We start from the raw sequence: 16,566 nt of genomic DNA, 5'->3' as shown, positions 1-16,566 counted from the left end.
TTTCTTTCTTTCTTTCTTTCTTTCTTTCTTTCTTTCTTTCTTTCTTTCTTTCTTTCTTTCTTTCTTTCTTTCTTTCTTTCTTTCTTTCTATCTTTCTTTCCTAGTAACAACTCTAAGTCAGAAGGGCAAGGTCTAACCAAACAGGGTTAAGGGGCTTGCTCAGAGTTACACAGCTAGGAAGTTTCTGAGGCCACATTTGAACCCAGGTTCTCCTGACTCCAGGCCTTCCATTCTATCTACTGAACCACACACACCAGATGCCCTAAATGATACTTTCTTAAAGAAGCAAGTCATTGTATATAGTTGGATCTCCTCCTTAAGTCAGGTTGTAGTATCATAGCTTTAGGGCTAGAATAAATGAATGAATTAAAGTGCTTTTATTAAATGCTTCCTACATGCCAAGCATTTTGCTCCATTTTGGGGATAGAAATAGAAAAAATATACTTAGGAGAGTTAAGCTGTCAGAGGCAACACTAGTGAGTGTGTCTTCCTGCCTGGCTGCCTCATAGGTTTAGAGGGGATATTAGAGGCTATTTAGTCTAACTCCCTCATTTACTGATGAGTAAATGAGGGGTGGCGACTTGCTCAAGGTCACAGAGAGAGTGACACGGAGGGCTCCCTTGGTACATTAGAGAAGTGGGGGGGGGGTGGAATTGTGGCTGTAGGAAAGTGGCTGGTGGTTCCTCTGCTAATTTGTCTTTGCTCCAATACTAATCTTCCCAACCCTTATTGTCTCACTGATTTCACTATATCCATTAATTGATAATTATAAGAATTTTGTGCAACACTAAGAGTGACTCCATTGTGAGGTTTTCTTGGCAAAGATACTGGAATGGTTTGCCATTTCCTTCTCCAGCTCATTTTACAGATGAGGAAACTGAGGCCAACAGGCTTAAGTGACTTGCCCAAGGTCACACAGCAAGTAAGTGTTTAAGGACAGATTTGAACTCACAAAATTGAGTCTTTCTGACTCCAGGCCTGATGTCCAGCTAGCTGTCCCAAAAGATAATTGCAGCATAACAATAAGTTCTTGGGCAGTTTTGATCTGATTTAAAAAAAATTTTTTTTTAACCCTTAACTTCTGTGTATTGGCTTCTAGATGGAAGAATGGTAAGGGTGGGCAATGGGGGTCAAGTGACTTGCTCAGGGTCACACAGCTGGGATGTGTCTGAGGCCAGATTTGAACCTAGGACCTCCCATCTCTAGGCCTGACTCTCAATCCACTGAGCTACCCAGCTGCCCCCAGCTTTGATCTGATTTTGTTGCTGTTCAGTCATCTCAGTTGTGTCTGATTCTTGGTGATCTCATTTGGGGGTTTCTTGGCAAAGACACTGGAGTGGTTTGTTAGTTCCTCCTCCAGCTCATTTTAATGATGAGAACCTGAGGCAAGCAGTGAAGTGACTTGCCCAAATAATTAATAAGCTTCAGAGACCAAATCTGAACTCACCAAGTGAGTCTTCCTGACTCCAGGTCTGACATTCTAAACACTGTGCCTCCTAGCTGCCCATAATCATAATAATCACAGACATTTATATAGCAAAAATAATAATAGACATTTACATAGCACTTGAGTAGACATCTCAACCATAACAACAACAACAAAATTTTCAACAACAATAATAGACATTTATATTGTACCTGAAGGTTGGAAGATCTCTTTACCTATGTAATGTCATTTAATCTACATAACAACACTGATAGAGTCTATTATTATCCACATTTTACAGATGAGGAAACTGAGGCTCAGAGAGGGTAAATGACTGACTGGTCCTGGGACATATAGATAGTACACATCTGAGGCACAATCTATATCTGTACTCAGGTCTTCTTTTTTTTTAAATCCTTACCTTCTGTCTTAGAATCAATACTGGGTATTGGTTCCAAGGCAGAAGAGTGGTAAGGGCTAAGCAATGGAGGTATGGAGTTTAAAATTAATATCTAATAACTAAGTATTATATCTAATAAAGTTTTATTAATAATAATTAAAGTAAGAGACCTAGCTATTCAGCCCACTCACCAAAGGAAAAAAAAAGAGGGAAGAGCTACAGAACTTATAAAACAATAACATGACCATACACATGTGGAGGTGCAGGAGAGATTAAAGGGAATTTTGGGAAATACTAGGAGATTTCTGGGGAATGAAGTCCAAGGTTTAAAATCTCCATTTATACAGGAGTTAAATGACTTGCCCAGAGTCACACAGCTAGGAAGTGTTTGAGGTCAGATTTGAACCTAGGACCTCCCATCTCTAGGTCTGGCTCTCAATCCACTGAGCTACCCTGCTGCCCCCTCAGGTCTTCTTGGTGGCTGTTCTGTGATCTCTCCTTATGCCACCTAGCTGTCACCAAATGATCCTTATCTGTAATGCTCGCTCTGCTGATTCCTCCATAGCTAAGAGGCTCCATAGCCTTTTTTCTGTACTTCGTTAGCAAACATGCCCTCATGTGTAAGGCTTTGGTGCTAGGCACTTACATGACAAAGACCCAAACTAGACACTCTCTGCCATCTGCGAGAATCTCTTCTGGTGACACTTTGAGGTGAGAGCCTTGGATCTGCCTGTTGACTTCCAGGTTATATTTTCATCGAAACACAGTGATTCAGCCAGATGCTCATCCAAAGCCTTCATACTGAGAAGGATGTTTAAACACTGTGGCCATGGCCTTAAATGGAGCTTCCTTTAAAGGGGAGCTTCCTTCCTGTGGAAGGAAGCCAATGCAATTTAAAGCAATGGGTCAGTCTTTTCCCCTGAGACCACTGACTTTATGCTGCTGTTAGGTGTTTTCTGAAACTATCCAATAATTATAAAATCCAGTAATGCCCTTTAAAGTCTGCCTTAGCATGATTTTGGTTATATTAAAATATCTGAGAGGCAGCTAGGTGGCTCAATGGACTGAGAGACAGGCCTAGAGATAGGAGGTTCAAATCTGGCCGCAGATATTTCCCAACTGTGTGACCCTGGGCAAGTCAATTAATCCCAATTGCTTAGTCCTTACTGGTCTTCTGCCTTGGAATAAATTTTTTGTATCAAATCTAAGACAGAAAGTAAGGGTGAAAAAAAAAGATGAATGAATTCATAGGATTGTACCCAAGAAGATACAATCTGGTTGCATCATTCATTCAATTCAATAATGAACAAAAAAAGCAGTGCTGAGGATAGGGTCTGAGTGAGACGGTCATCGTGGCTTGGTTTACATTTCCATTTTGCCCTGATCTCAATAAATAACGTAAGTCCTTTTACCTAACCTGACTCTTGCTTGGATTTTCATGTTGCTCTTCCAGAAACCAGGTGTAGCTCAACATATTTTTTTTCTCTTCCATAATTGGATGGCTGCTGAGGTCCCTTCTAGCTCTGGATTTATGTTCTTAAAGTTCTATTATAAACATTTGAGTCATGTATTTTATGAGACTCAAAACTCAAATGGTTCCATGATCTCATACCCGTAGATGCTCTTTCCAAAAATGCAACCCATACAAGCTTGTCCATCATGTGAGATTGGGCTCTTGTTCATACTTTCCCATAAGTTCACCAAAGAAGTTCTTCTCCAGAGGGGTCTTCCTTGTTTTTTTTTTTTCCAGGAAATCATGCAAGTATATGTACTGGTAAAACTATTCTGAACACAAGACCAACCTGGCTGCTTTTTTTTCTTCCAATTTATTTATTTTAAATTAAATTAAATTTTTTCATGGTTACATGATTCTTTTTTTTTTTTAAACCCTTAACTTCTGTGTATTGGCTCCTTGGTGGAAGAGTGGTAAGGGTGGGCAATGGGGGTCAAGTGACTTGCCCAGGGTCATGCAGCTGGGAAGTGTCTGAGGTCAGATTTGAACTTAGGACCTCCCATCTCTAGGCCTGGCTCTCAATCCACTGAGCTACCCAGCTGCTTCCTATGGTTACATGATTCTTGTTATCTCCTTCCTTTCTTTCCTCCCCCTTCCCAGAGCTGACAAGCAATTCCACTGGGTTATATATATGTTATCACTCAAATCCTATTTCCCTATTATTCATTTTTGTAGCAATCCTATACCCATATAAGCAAGTGATAAATCATATGTTTCTTCTGGATTTCTACTCCCACAGTTCTTTCTCTAGATGTGGATAATGTCCTTTCTCACAAATCTCTTAGAATTGTCTAGGACCATTTCATTGCTGCTAGTAGCAAAGTCTATTACATTTGATTTCAGGGAGAAGTAGAAGGGGTTACTAAAAAAACCTTTCAATTACCCAAAGGCCACCCAGCCCATTCTTTTCCTTCTATTTCTTTTTTTAACCCTTACCTTCCATCTTGGGATCAATACTGTATATTGGTTCTATGACAGAAGAGCAGTAATGGCTAGGCTATGGGAATTAAGTGACTTGCCCAGGGTCACACAGCTAGGGAGTATCTGAGGTCAAATTTGAACCCAGGACCTCCTGTCTCTGGGCCTGACTCTCAATTCACTGAGCCACCAAACTGCCCCCTCTTCCTCCTACTTAAAACATGTAAAGGTAAGGATAGGACTAGGACAAAAGACTAGATCTATGGACTCTTTGGCATATGAAACTCCCAACTGAGAAAAATCTCTACCAAGATGCCAGTCAGCACCTTTTCTGCAATTAGAGAATTGTCTAAAGCAATGATGTCAAACTCAAATGAAAACTAGCACCACGAGACCAAATGTAAAGTTCCTTGCAAGCAAGCCACGTATCAATTTAGGAAACCATACATACACACATAATTTGTGTGTAGGTATATATTGTATATATAATATATATGTGTGTGCTACCTTAGCTGGTTAAAACAACTTTATTTATTTAAAAAAAATCCTTACCTTCCATCTTGGAGTCAATACTGTGTATTGGCTCCAAGGCAGAAGAGTGGTAAGGGTAGGCAATGGGGGTCAAGTGACTTGCCCAGGGTCACACAGCTGTCTGAGGCCAGATTTGAACCCAGCATCTCCCGTCTTTAGGCCTGGTTCTCAATCCACTGAGCTACCCAGCTACCCCCCTTAAAATAATTTTAATATAGTCTAGGCCATAGGGAGTGTTGTAGACTATATGTAGCCTATGCCTGATAAACTTGACACTCTAACATAAAATACTCAGAAGTTGAATGACTTTCCCAAGGTCACATAGCTAATATGTATCAGAGATAGGACCTGAGTCCAAGTCATCCTTGGTTTCAAAAGTGGCTTCTGGGGTCAGCTGGTTGGCTCAGTGGATTGAGAGCCAGGCCCAGAGGAGGGAGGTCCTGCGTTCAAATATGACCTCAGACACTTCCCAGTTGTATGACCCTGGGCAAGTCATTTAACTCCCATTGCAAAGCTCTTACCACTCTTCTGCCTTAGAATCAATACACAGTATTGATTCTAAGAGAGAAGATAAGAGTTTTTTTTTAAAGTGGCTTTCTCTTCTCTCTGCCTTATGAATCCACATCATAGAATAGGATTCTCTATATTATTTCAGAGGGGAAATAAAAACAATTATTTGACCTTAAGATGTTATAAAATGCAATCAAAATTTAATTTAAATAAAATTTAATAAAAACAAAATCAAATCCAAAAGAGGGGAGCATTTGAGCCCCTCTCTTTTGACTCAGTGAATGGAATACAATGACCTGATTTCACTCATCCCATTAATGGGCATGAGCACTAGAGGGCTCCCCAGTCTTTGCCATGAAGAGAAGCACTACTGTTTTTCACATGGATAAATGCTGTATATTTCACAGGTGGCTAAAATCTCAGAGCTTGAAAGGGCTTCAGAGACCATCTTTTTAAAATCCCTCATTTTACAGATGGGAAATCTAAACGTGTGGTCCTGGACAAATTCCTTCACTACTAAGCCTCAGTTTCCTTATCAGTAATAAGAGAAGTTAGGCTCACAAAGTTCTTGTGAAAATCAAATGAAATAACTTCTATATAGAGACTATAAATCTTGAGGGCAGTTGGGTGGCTTAGTGGATTGAGAGCCAGACCCAGAGATGGGAGGTCCTGGGTTCAAATCCAGTCTCAGACACTTCCCAGCTGTGTGACCCTGGGCAAGTTACTTAACCTCCATTGCCTAGTCTTTACCACTCTTCTGCCTTGGAATCAATACCCAATATTGATTCTAAGATGGAAAGTAAGGGTTGAAAAAAAAAAAGACCACAAATCTTAAAGCACTATATAAATGCTAGCATTATTATTATTATTATTATTATTATTATTATTAGTAGTAGTAGTAGTAGTAGTAGTAGTAGTATTACTAGAATGGAATGAGAACAATTCTTCATGTGAAATACTAAATTAATATACCATAACAAGATAAATGAGATAAGCTTGTTGCTTTAGTCCAAGGTTGTTGGTCATGGAAGTGTAGGGCTGAGGAAAGTCATCCCTGTGGGCTCTCAACATTTTTTACATAGGTGAAATTTGATTCAAAAGTAGGAGAGATTTCAAGAAAGGATCACAGGAAGTGGAATGTAGAACTAGCCCCCGCCTTTTGCATGCTGATGAATACATGCCATGGGACCAAGTAGTGCAGCAGATAAGAGTTCCCTGCCTGTAGTCAAGAAGACTTCATCTTCCTGAGTTCCAAACTGGCCTCAGACACTAAGTGTGTGACTCTGGACAAGTCACTTAACTGGTTACCTCAGTTTCCGCAAATGAACAAGAAGGAATAGCAAACCACTCCAGTATCTTTGCCAAGTGGGGTCACGAAGAGTTGCATGTAACTGAGAAATGACTGCACAACGACAAATATCTATTATGTCCATCCTCTTTCCCTACTTGCCCCCAAATTTCACTCCCCCCTTTTTTAAAGCATCAGTTACCTAGATCGCTTAGTTCCTTGTAGAATAGCCTGGCTTTGCATTTAGTCCCTTTAGAGAGCAACTGCATGATTCCTCAAAGCATGGGTCCTGGCACAGCCTCTGGAATTGCTGTTGCTATTGATTATTCTTTTATGGACATAAAAGGAAGCCAAGCAAGAGGAAGGCACTTCTTAAGCCAAACAAAGGACAAAATAACTTTCTTTTATTTTTCTTCGTATCACTGGTGGTTAGCATAGTGCCTGGCAAACCTATGTTTAAGAACTGCTTATTGACTGGATATTGCCCATATTTTCTCCAGTCACAGATTCCCAATGCATCTCAGCTAATACACACAGAGGAGGAAATTTCCTCTTTTCCAGTGGATTCTGGGGTGATATTTCTGTCGACTCTCTATATAATCCAAGGCAGAGAAAATGAGAATTCATACCCTATCCTCCACTGTTCTTGGTTTCATTAAAAGATCATTTCCATGATTGCAAGTCTCAGAATAAATGCTTGCCACTAGTACAGCTGCAATCTCTAGATTTGGCATTCAGCTGGAGCTAATGTCTTTGCAGGTTTCATGGCGCCAGAATTACTTCGGAGTGAGGAATATGATTTCTCTGTGGACTACTTTGCTTTGGGGGTTACATTATATGAGATGATTGCAGCCAGAGGACCCTTTAGAGCCAGAGGAGAAAAGGTACTAGAATTTGCCCTCCTGGCAAGGTGTGTTTATGATCATACCGATGGCTATTTGGTACTGAATCTTATTTACAATGGTGGTAAGGGAGGACGAAGATGGGGAGGGGGTTGTACGTCTCCACATGCTCAGGGATTGCAACTTCAGCTTTCAAGGGCTTGTTTCTTTCATTTCATTTTTTCCAATTCTTTTCATCCTCTCCCTCTCACTCACTTGTCCTATCATTAAAAAAGAAAGACAGAAAGAAAAACAAAACTAAATCCTCATAACAAATATGCAGTCAAGCAAAACAAATTCCTGCACTGGCCATGTCCAAGAAATATAAGTCTCAATCTGCACCCCTCGTCTACTCTCTGTTAGGAACTGGGGAGCACACTTCACCGCTGCTCCTCTGGAATCATGGTTGGTCATGGCATTAACCAGAGTTCTTAGATCTTCGAAGTTATTTGTCCTAACCATAGTGTTGCTATTGTATCAATTACTCTATGATATTGTTACTATACCAGGTTGTAGTGTGGAAGAGTCCTGGAGGGATGTTAGGTGTTACAACCCACCTAGGACCACAACTCCCCAGGGCCAGTGAAGCACAAACCCTTGGTTTATGAAAAAATGAAGTTTATTTTAAAAAAGGAATAAAAGGAACTGGTAGGTGTGACCCTAAACTAACTCCACCCAACTGTTTTTGGAAAAGAGCCTTCGTTTTCTTCTATAGGCCCTGCTTAATCCTCCCTGTGCTATCTAAGAAATCCCCCAATGCTATATGACTTAATCTAACTTAATACCAATAATTAATAGGGAAGAAAGGGAAAGAACCTCTGGATTTGGCTTCTGTACTAAGTAACTCAAAGTTATAGGTGGAAAGCTTTGAATTATCTTAGCCAGTAGAATTCTGGTAGATGGATCACTGCCAAATGAAGACTGGTCTCAGAGAAATGAGTTACTTCCAAGCAAATCCTCTACCTGGATGTCAAAGATTTTCTCCATGAAAATCCTGAATTTCTAGGGAGAATCTCTTAGAACAAAACTCCTCCTTCAGCTTGATGGGAATTATAGGCAGAGACAAAACCTCCCTCCAGCTTGGTCAAAATCCGAGAAGGAAGTGAATTCAGTTATTTCCAGTTGGAGATCCATGATTCCTTTCTACCCAGAATCCTTTCCCAGGGCTTCTCTCAAAACTCCCTTCCTTTCAAACCCGGCCTCAGCCACTTCCCAGCTGTGTGACCCTGGGCAAGTCACTTGACCCCCATTGCCCACCCTTACCAATCTTCCACCTATGAGACAATACACTGAAGTACAAGGGTTTAAAAAAAAAACAAAAAACAAACAAAAAAAAACTCCCTTCCTTCAACTAACCCTAGAAAACCAGACTATTCCTAACTATATTCCTACGAAGTATTCTCCTGGTTCTGCATATTTTACATGGCAGCAGTTCATACAAATCTTTTCTGATTTCTCTGAAACTGGCTTGCTTTTTTATGTTGGTGTCTGCTCTTGGTTGAATGACATCTCCAAAGTAGGCTAATACATTTCTGAGGCAGGATTCAAACTCATGTCTTAGAATAGTTCTCATAACAACAAACAAATTCCCATATGTCAGTATCCTTATATTTCCCTGTTTCTGTAAACTTAATCTGGAACTCTATTTATGCTGCTCTCTGAAACTCAGTTTCACCAATGTCAATGGTTTGACCAAACTTGAGATTTTTCTTCAACTATTTAACTTTATTAAGAGTATTTATTTGTTATTTATAATATAATTTATGATTATCCCTGTCCATGGAACAAGATTTTTAAACTACTATATATTTGTTTCCTATTTTCTTCCTTCACTCTCTAAAAAGCTCTCTAACTCCTGCCCAAGGGGAAGATTAAGGAAGGATTTGGGCCTGGATTTTGGAAGATGGGTAGGATTTGAATAGGCAGAGAGGATTAGGGAACAGAGTTAGATTTTCTCTGTAAATGAAGGTTTTTCCAGCTTTATCAAGTGAAGAATCAGAGAAGGACGTCTTGTTTCTTTGGGGACTGAGATTCTAGGGCCATGTCTCCTTATTCTGCAGCTTGGCCTCTTTAGTTTTATAGCACACAGTTTATAAACTGAAAAATAAGACCCCCTTGAACTGAAATTACTGCCAAACACATACACACACAGAGGGAAAAAACTCCTCAAATTTTACTATAAGGATCTCAATTTTTGGTCACAGAAGTAACAAAAGTCAAAGCAACACTTTCCCTTAGTAGAGCTAAAAAAATAAGAAATAAGTCTTAATCACCACTGAAGTAAAAATACAAAATAAAACCCTAAAGTAAAATACATCTCTAATTATTAAGGAAGTGACTAATTTTCTTCCAGGTTCCAATTTAGAGGGATAGTTATTTTTATCAATTATTTTATATCTCCATGTGGATGAATTTTAGGTTCTTTCTTAAAAGCTGGTTTTAATAGATTTAGAACTGGAAAACACCTCAGAGACCTAGTTTCTAACCTCTTCATTTGAAAAATAGAGAAACTGAGTCAAGGTAGGCAAAGTTACTTACCCAAGGTCACACATGGCAGAAGAGAAATTCAAGCTTGAGTTATTGATTCCCAATTGAGCAAGCATTCTTTCTACCTATCCCATGCTACCTTTCATCCATCCTTTCCTAAGAGCAGGTCGTGGCAGGACAGACATAGGGGAGATAGTTCAAGCATACCAGGGATTTAGATAGACTGGAGTAAGGAACCTCAACTTCAACAGCTTTCCAGTTTTGCTAATGGCTGACCCCTGATGTCTATCTCCAGAATTTAACTGGCTGCAGTGTTTTCTCCCCTTAGGTTGAAAATAAAGAACTCAAACAGAGAATTATTTCTGAGCCTGTGAAGTACACAGAGAAATTCAGCAAGGCCAGCAAGGACTTCTGTGAAGCCCTCCTTGAAAAAGACCCAGAGAAGCGTCTTGGATTCAAAAATGGGAACTGTGATGAACTCCGAGTCAACGTCCTCTTCAAGGACATTAACTGGAGGCAGCTAGAAGCTGGTACTGTAATCATTACTTAATGTGTCCATATTTGATAAAATAGCAACAAAGCTGCCTTGGATATAGCAGGTGTGCAAAGAGCATTACAGATAGCTTTTTTAATATTATTCACGAATTTGTTCCTCTTATTTTCTGGGAAGCTAGGTGGACAGGGTGTGGAGCCTAGGATTAGGAAGGCTCATCTTGAATTCAAATCTGATGTCAGATACTTATTAGCTGTGTAACCCTGTGCAAGTCACTTAACCTTGTTTGCCTCAGATTCCTCATCTGTGAAATAAGCCGGAGAAGAAAATGTCAAACTACTCTGGTATTTTTGCCAAGAAAACCCTAAATGGGGTGACAAAGAGACACGACTAAAATGGCTAAATATCACATTATTAGCCAGGCACTGTGCTAAACACTGGGGATATACTTAAGTGAATATAAATAAATTTATATAATATATATTATACAAATAAATATGTGTGATAAATATATAAATATATTTATATAACATATTATACAAATAAATATATATGATATATATTTATATAACATATTATACAAATAAATATATGTGATAAATATATAAATATATTTATATGATATGCTATTCAAATTAATATATATGAAATATGCTTATATATATCATACAAATAAATATATGCAACAAATATATAAATATATTTATATGATATATTATACAAATAAATATACTATCTATTTGTATAATATATTATATAAATATATCTATATTTATATATTTGTAAATATATTTATCATACATTTGTAAATATATAAATATACATATATGTTTATAATATATATTATACAAATAAATATGATAAATATATAAATATATTTATATAATATATAATATATTTTAAAATAATATATTAAGTGAATATAAATTGAAATTTTTCTATGTCCTCAAGGAGCTTATATTCTCGGGGACTTAGGGAGGAGTTGGGTAGAGACAACACATACATGGATATTTAAATACTAGGTATATGAAAAGTCTTAGTACCATTTTGAGTATTAACTGCTTAATAGGTATTATGTAAACATTAATAGCTTAAAAAGGAACTAAGACTTTTGGGAAATCCTGTATAAGATATATACAAAATAAATATAAAATCTGGCCTCAGATGCTTTTTAGCTGTGTGACCCTGGGCAAGTCACTTAACTTCAACTGCCCAGCCCTTAACCACTTGGCTGCCCTGGAATGGATGTTTGTATAAATTCTAAGAGAGAAGGTAAGGTTTAAAACAAACAAACAAACAAACAAATCCACAACAACAACAACAACAAAACCCAAAGTGAATATAAAAGATGAGAAATAACATAATGTAGTAGTTAGAAGATTGATCTCCATACATTATTTGGATGACCTTGGATAAGTCATTGAAGTTGGTGCTGCATTTGACCCTCTAAAACCATCTAAACTGCACAGCAGTGATGGATTTGCATTGGTAAAGACAGTTTTCTATCCAGGAGCTCCATCTTGCTGCGATGAAGGGTCTTCTGGGAACATGGCAGAGGATTCCCATGTGGAGTTCAGTGAGAAATGAAGACTTTTAGAACAGCATGGGTTCTAATGACTTTTATAAAGGGAGAATTGACACTCAGATCAGATGATTAGGGAAGTCTCCAAGAAAGAGTGGCATTAGTACTGAGGGATAGGAAAGATGCCTTGAAAGCCTTCCTGAAGTCAGGAAGACTCATTTTTGTAAGTTTAAGTCTAGCCTCAGATACATACTAGCAGTGTGAATGTGGGCAGGTCACATAACCCTTGTTGTCTCAGTTTCCTCATCTGTTAAATGAGCTGGAGAAGGAAATAGCAAATCACTCCAGGATCTTTGCCAAGAAAGCCCCAAACAAGGTTACTGAAAAATGATTGAAAAATCTGAAATCTGAAAGATGAATGGATTTAGAGGGTAGAGTATTTAAGGTAAATTGCTAGCAGAGGTGGTGGGGGAAATACCCACCTGAAGAGATTAGAGATTTTATGTAGTGGGAGATAAGCCTAGAAAGGTAAACCTTCAAACTATGGAGGGTCTTGAATGCCAGGCTGAGAAGTTTGGAGAATCTCTGAAGATTTTTTGGTTATGTAAGAAGGAAAATTTAGGTATTTATAGATACACAGTTAGGAGACCTATGTGATTAAAGATGTGCTTTAGGGGGCAGCTAGCTGGCTCAGTGGATTGAAAGTCAGACCTAAAGATCGGAGGTCCTGGGTTCAAATATAGCTTCAGATACTTCCTAGCTGTGTGACCCTGAGCAAGTCATTTGACCTCCTGCCACCTAGCCCTTACTGCTCTTCTGCCTCGAAACCAATGCACAGTATTTATTCTAAGATGGAAGGTAAGGTTTTTTTTTAAAAAAACAAAAACAAAAACAAAAATGACAACCCCCCCCCCCAAAAAAAAAACAACAGGTGTGTTTTAGAAAGGATAATCTGGAAGTGATGTTTAGCATGGTTGGTAGTGAGGAGAGATGGAATGTGGTGAGGCCAGATGAGAGTTTACTCCACTTGTCTGGGCAAGAGGGAATGAGATCATGCTTATATGCATTCCCACCCTTATGTTCTAGAATCCGAGGGAGTGGTTGGGGTCTTTGCAAGGCTTCCAATTTAATCTTGCAAACCAGGACATAAAGAATATTCAAATTCATTTGTCTCTTGCTCATTGAGCAATTACAACATGCCCTACAATATACTGGTAACACTGACCTATACAGAGAAGCATGAGATACAGCCCCTGCCTTCAAGGTGTTTATAATCTAGGTGGATAATGCTTCACTTTCTCTACTAAACACCAGGCAACGTCTCTAGTCAAAACAATAACAACAATTATTATTATTAATGTTATTTAGAATGTAATATAATTTAAAAAAAATCCTTATCTTCTCTCTTAGAATTAATACTGTGTTTTGGTTCCAGAGCAGAAGAGTGGTAAAGGCTAGGCAATGGGGGTTGAATGATTTGCCCAGGATCACACAGGTAGGAAGTATCTGAGGTCATATTTGAACCCAGGACCTCCCATCTCTAGGTCAGACTCTCAATCCACTGAGCCATCCAGCTATCCCCTACAATATAATTTTTAGTTTATTCCTCCTTTATTTAGTTGACTCTTTCTTTCTTTACTCTATCTTGGCTCATCTATTCTTGTTCCCCCCCCCCCCCTTCAACAGGTATGCTGATACCTCCTTTTATCCCTGACTCTCGAACTGTCTATGCAAAGAACATCCAGGATGTTGGTGCCTTTTCCACTGTTAAAGGGATTGTATTTGACAAAACAGATACTGAGTTCTTTCAGGAATTTGCAACTGGAAACTGTCCCATTCCTTGGCAGGAAGAGATGATTGAAATGGGCATTTTTGGGGACCTGAATGTGTGGCGTGCTGATGGCCAGATGCCTGATGACATGAAGGGCATAGCTGTGGAAGAGCCACCCGCGGCATCCAAGTCAGGAATGTGTCTGATCTCCTAGGGAAGAGCTCATCCAAGGCCTGAGACACTTTTTTCATAGGAAGTGTAACGCTGGGAGACCAGATCAAGAAAGGGAAGAAAGACCAGATTACTTAGGAAAACAAAATTATAATAACTTTAAAATCTGGAACTCAGTTCTGACATCAATTCATCTTCTTGATGGTCAAGATCTTCTCATCATTACTCTCTTAAGCAAGTGGGTTTAGGCTGCTCCTAGTATATTGGAATCCCTCTTTGTAGCACAAATAATCAGTAGTTTTTCTTCTTGGAACAAAGAGAAGGAAAGGAGTATGTGCTAAAGGGTGGTCATGCTTTACTCATGTGTAATAAATTTCCAATCCATAATAATGTTTCTTCTGAGTCAGAATAGACAAAAAAGAGTTACCAGCAAAGCCATTACTATCAACTCTGATACCTGGGGTGAGAGACCTTCTTGGGAATAAAGCCTGATGGAGGAAAGACTCTGAAATATCAACCCCCAGGCAGAAAACAAGGACCTTGAGCTGCTGCTGGGGTGGCCTCTGGGAGGGGAGGTGTGGTGGTGTGGCCTGCGAAAAATTGGAAGTGGTCATGCTATGGTTGTGGGAGATGTGATACGAGTCAACGAAGGACAAGAAGATGTGTGAGAACCCTCAATGTTAGGAGGAGGAAAAAACCATGCTTTTCTAGATGTAGGACATCCTGAGGTAAAGCCTTTCTTGCCCTATCCTAGTTACCCAGTTATATGTGAAACGCCAATGTTAGGGAGAGGAAAAAACACATTTTTCTAGATGTAGGACATCCTGAGGTAAAGCCTTTCTTGTCCTACCCTAGTTACCCAGTTATATGTGAAGAGCCACCAATGTTAGGGAGAGGAGAAAAGATACTTTTCTAGATGTAGGACATCCTAGGGCAAAGCCTTTCTTGTCTCACCCTAGTTATAGCTCTGGGTCTCCAGCAGGGATGGTCAGAACCTCTTAGAATTTTTCTTGTATAGAAATGCAACCTGATGGTTGGAGGGCAATTTTTTGACAGTCACGGAAAGGTTTAGAGAGAGAATCCTGATGTTAATAGTATGTTAACTGAACAGATTTGTTGGTGGAACTTGGAGTGGGATTTGTGTTCTTTGTCAATGGATCTCATTCTTCATGATGAGAAACTTGGAAGACTGACTGTTGTTACTGGGATTATCCAGAGGAAAAGTTTTTCATCAGAATCCCCCGTACCTGCAGTTCTTATACTAAAAATTTAATAACTTATCTCAATTCAGAAGGCTCAGAAAACACTGGCTGAGGGCCATCTCTCCCACTAATCCCTATGCTCCATGCCTTACTTGTGTTGGATAGGGCTATTTGCACTTTTCACCTCTGTAGGATTCCAAAGTATTTTAGCATTTTCAGCTTAATGGATTAAACCTCTATACCATCAGCCCCCAATGCATCTACTTCTAAGTTAAGATAGTAATTTTTATTTCCCCATAAGTTTTATGATAAAAAGGGATAGAGTTGCTTACAGCTCAAGTTCTTGACCAGAGGGAGGGGAAAGAATATTATCAGCCATATTTTCTCTGTTGGAAATACTCTCAAAGTCAAGAAAACTGGCTACACTTTCTTTCCTACTGGGAACCCCCAAGGAGAAGGTGGCATTGCCTAAAGACTTTCGGAGGAGCTTTGTATTTGTGATTTTCAGATGAGCCTGCAACTGTTTTTCTGGAAGTTGAAATCTGTTTTTTCTTGTTACTGGTCAGGAGCTGGCTTAGATGTCAACATGGCTTCTGGAGAACAATTTGAAAATATGTCCTAAAAGTGACTAACCTGAGCATACCCTTAATCTAATGATACTACTATTAGCTCTATACTCCAAAGAGGGCAGAGAAAAAGGAAAAGGACCATTACATATAACTATATATAGGAGTTCTTTATGCAGTGGCAAAGAACTAGAAACTAAGGGGGTGCCCGTCAAGTAGAGAACTGATGAACAAATTATGGCATATGAATGTAATGGAATAGTACTGTACCATAAGAAATGTTGAAAGGGACTGTTTCAGAGAAACCTGAGAAGATTTGTATGAACAAATGCAGAATGAAGTGAGCAGCCCCAGAAGAGCAATTTATTCAATAACATGATAATAACAGACACATTTGAAAGACTTAAGAACTATGATCAATGCAATGATGAATTACAATTCCAGGGAACCAATGGATGCATACATGGTACCTACTTCATGACAAGGAGGTGATGGGTTTAAACTACACCGTGAGATGTATATTTTTGAATTTGGCCAATATGGCAATTTGCTTTGTTTGGCTATGCATATCTGTTTCAAGGGTCATGTTTTTCTTTTTCTTTCTTTCTTTTTTTTTCCCAAAGGGAAGGAGTGGTGGGAAGGAGAGAAAATAAATGCTTGATAATTAAAAAAGAAGAAATAAAAAGAGATGTCACATGGTTACACATGTAAATCTCATTCAGCCATTTGTTGTCACCCCATCCATCTCAAATTAGCACAACTGATAATCCTTCTCATACACCAGTTCTCTCTGTCTCTCTCTGTCTCTGTTTCTCTGTCTCTGTCTGTCTGTCTGTCTTTCTGTCTCCCTCTGTCTTTCTCTTTCACACACACACACACACACACAC

The 16,566-nt window shown here is 38.9% G+C and overlaps 1 protein-coding gene across 1 annotated transcript in view; it reads left to right on the top strand.

Moving 5' to 3' along the window:
- GRK1 (G protein-coupled receptor kinase 1) overlaps positions 1-13,954 on the top strand; it is a 27,818-nt gene extending 13,864 nt beyond the window's left edge. The window contains exons 5-7 of the mRNA XM_044667101.1: positions 7,346-7,470; positions 10,283-10,484; positions 13,656-13,954. Coding sequence (XP_044523036.1) covers positions 7,346-7,470; positions 10,283-10,484; positions 13,656-13,954 — 626 coding nt within the window. The remainder of the gene's footprint in view (positions 1-7,345; positions 7,471-10,282; positions 10,485-13,655) is intronic.
- Positions 13,955-16,566: the final 2,612 nt, after the last annotated feature.

Source organism: Gracilinanus agilis, chromosome 3 (genome assembly GCF_016433145.1).
Source record: "Gracilinanus agilis isolate LMUSP501 chromosome 3, AgileGrace, whole genome shotgun sequence".
NCBI classification, from domain to species: domain Eukaryota; kingdom Metazoa; phylum Chordata; class Mammalia; order Didelphimorphia; family Didelphidae; genus Gracilinanus; species Gracilinanus agilis.
This window is presented reverse-complemented; position numbering and strand designations above follow the sequence as displayed.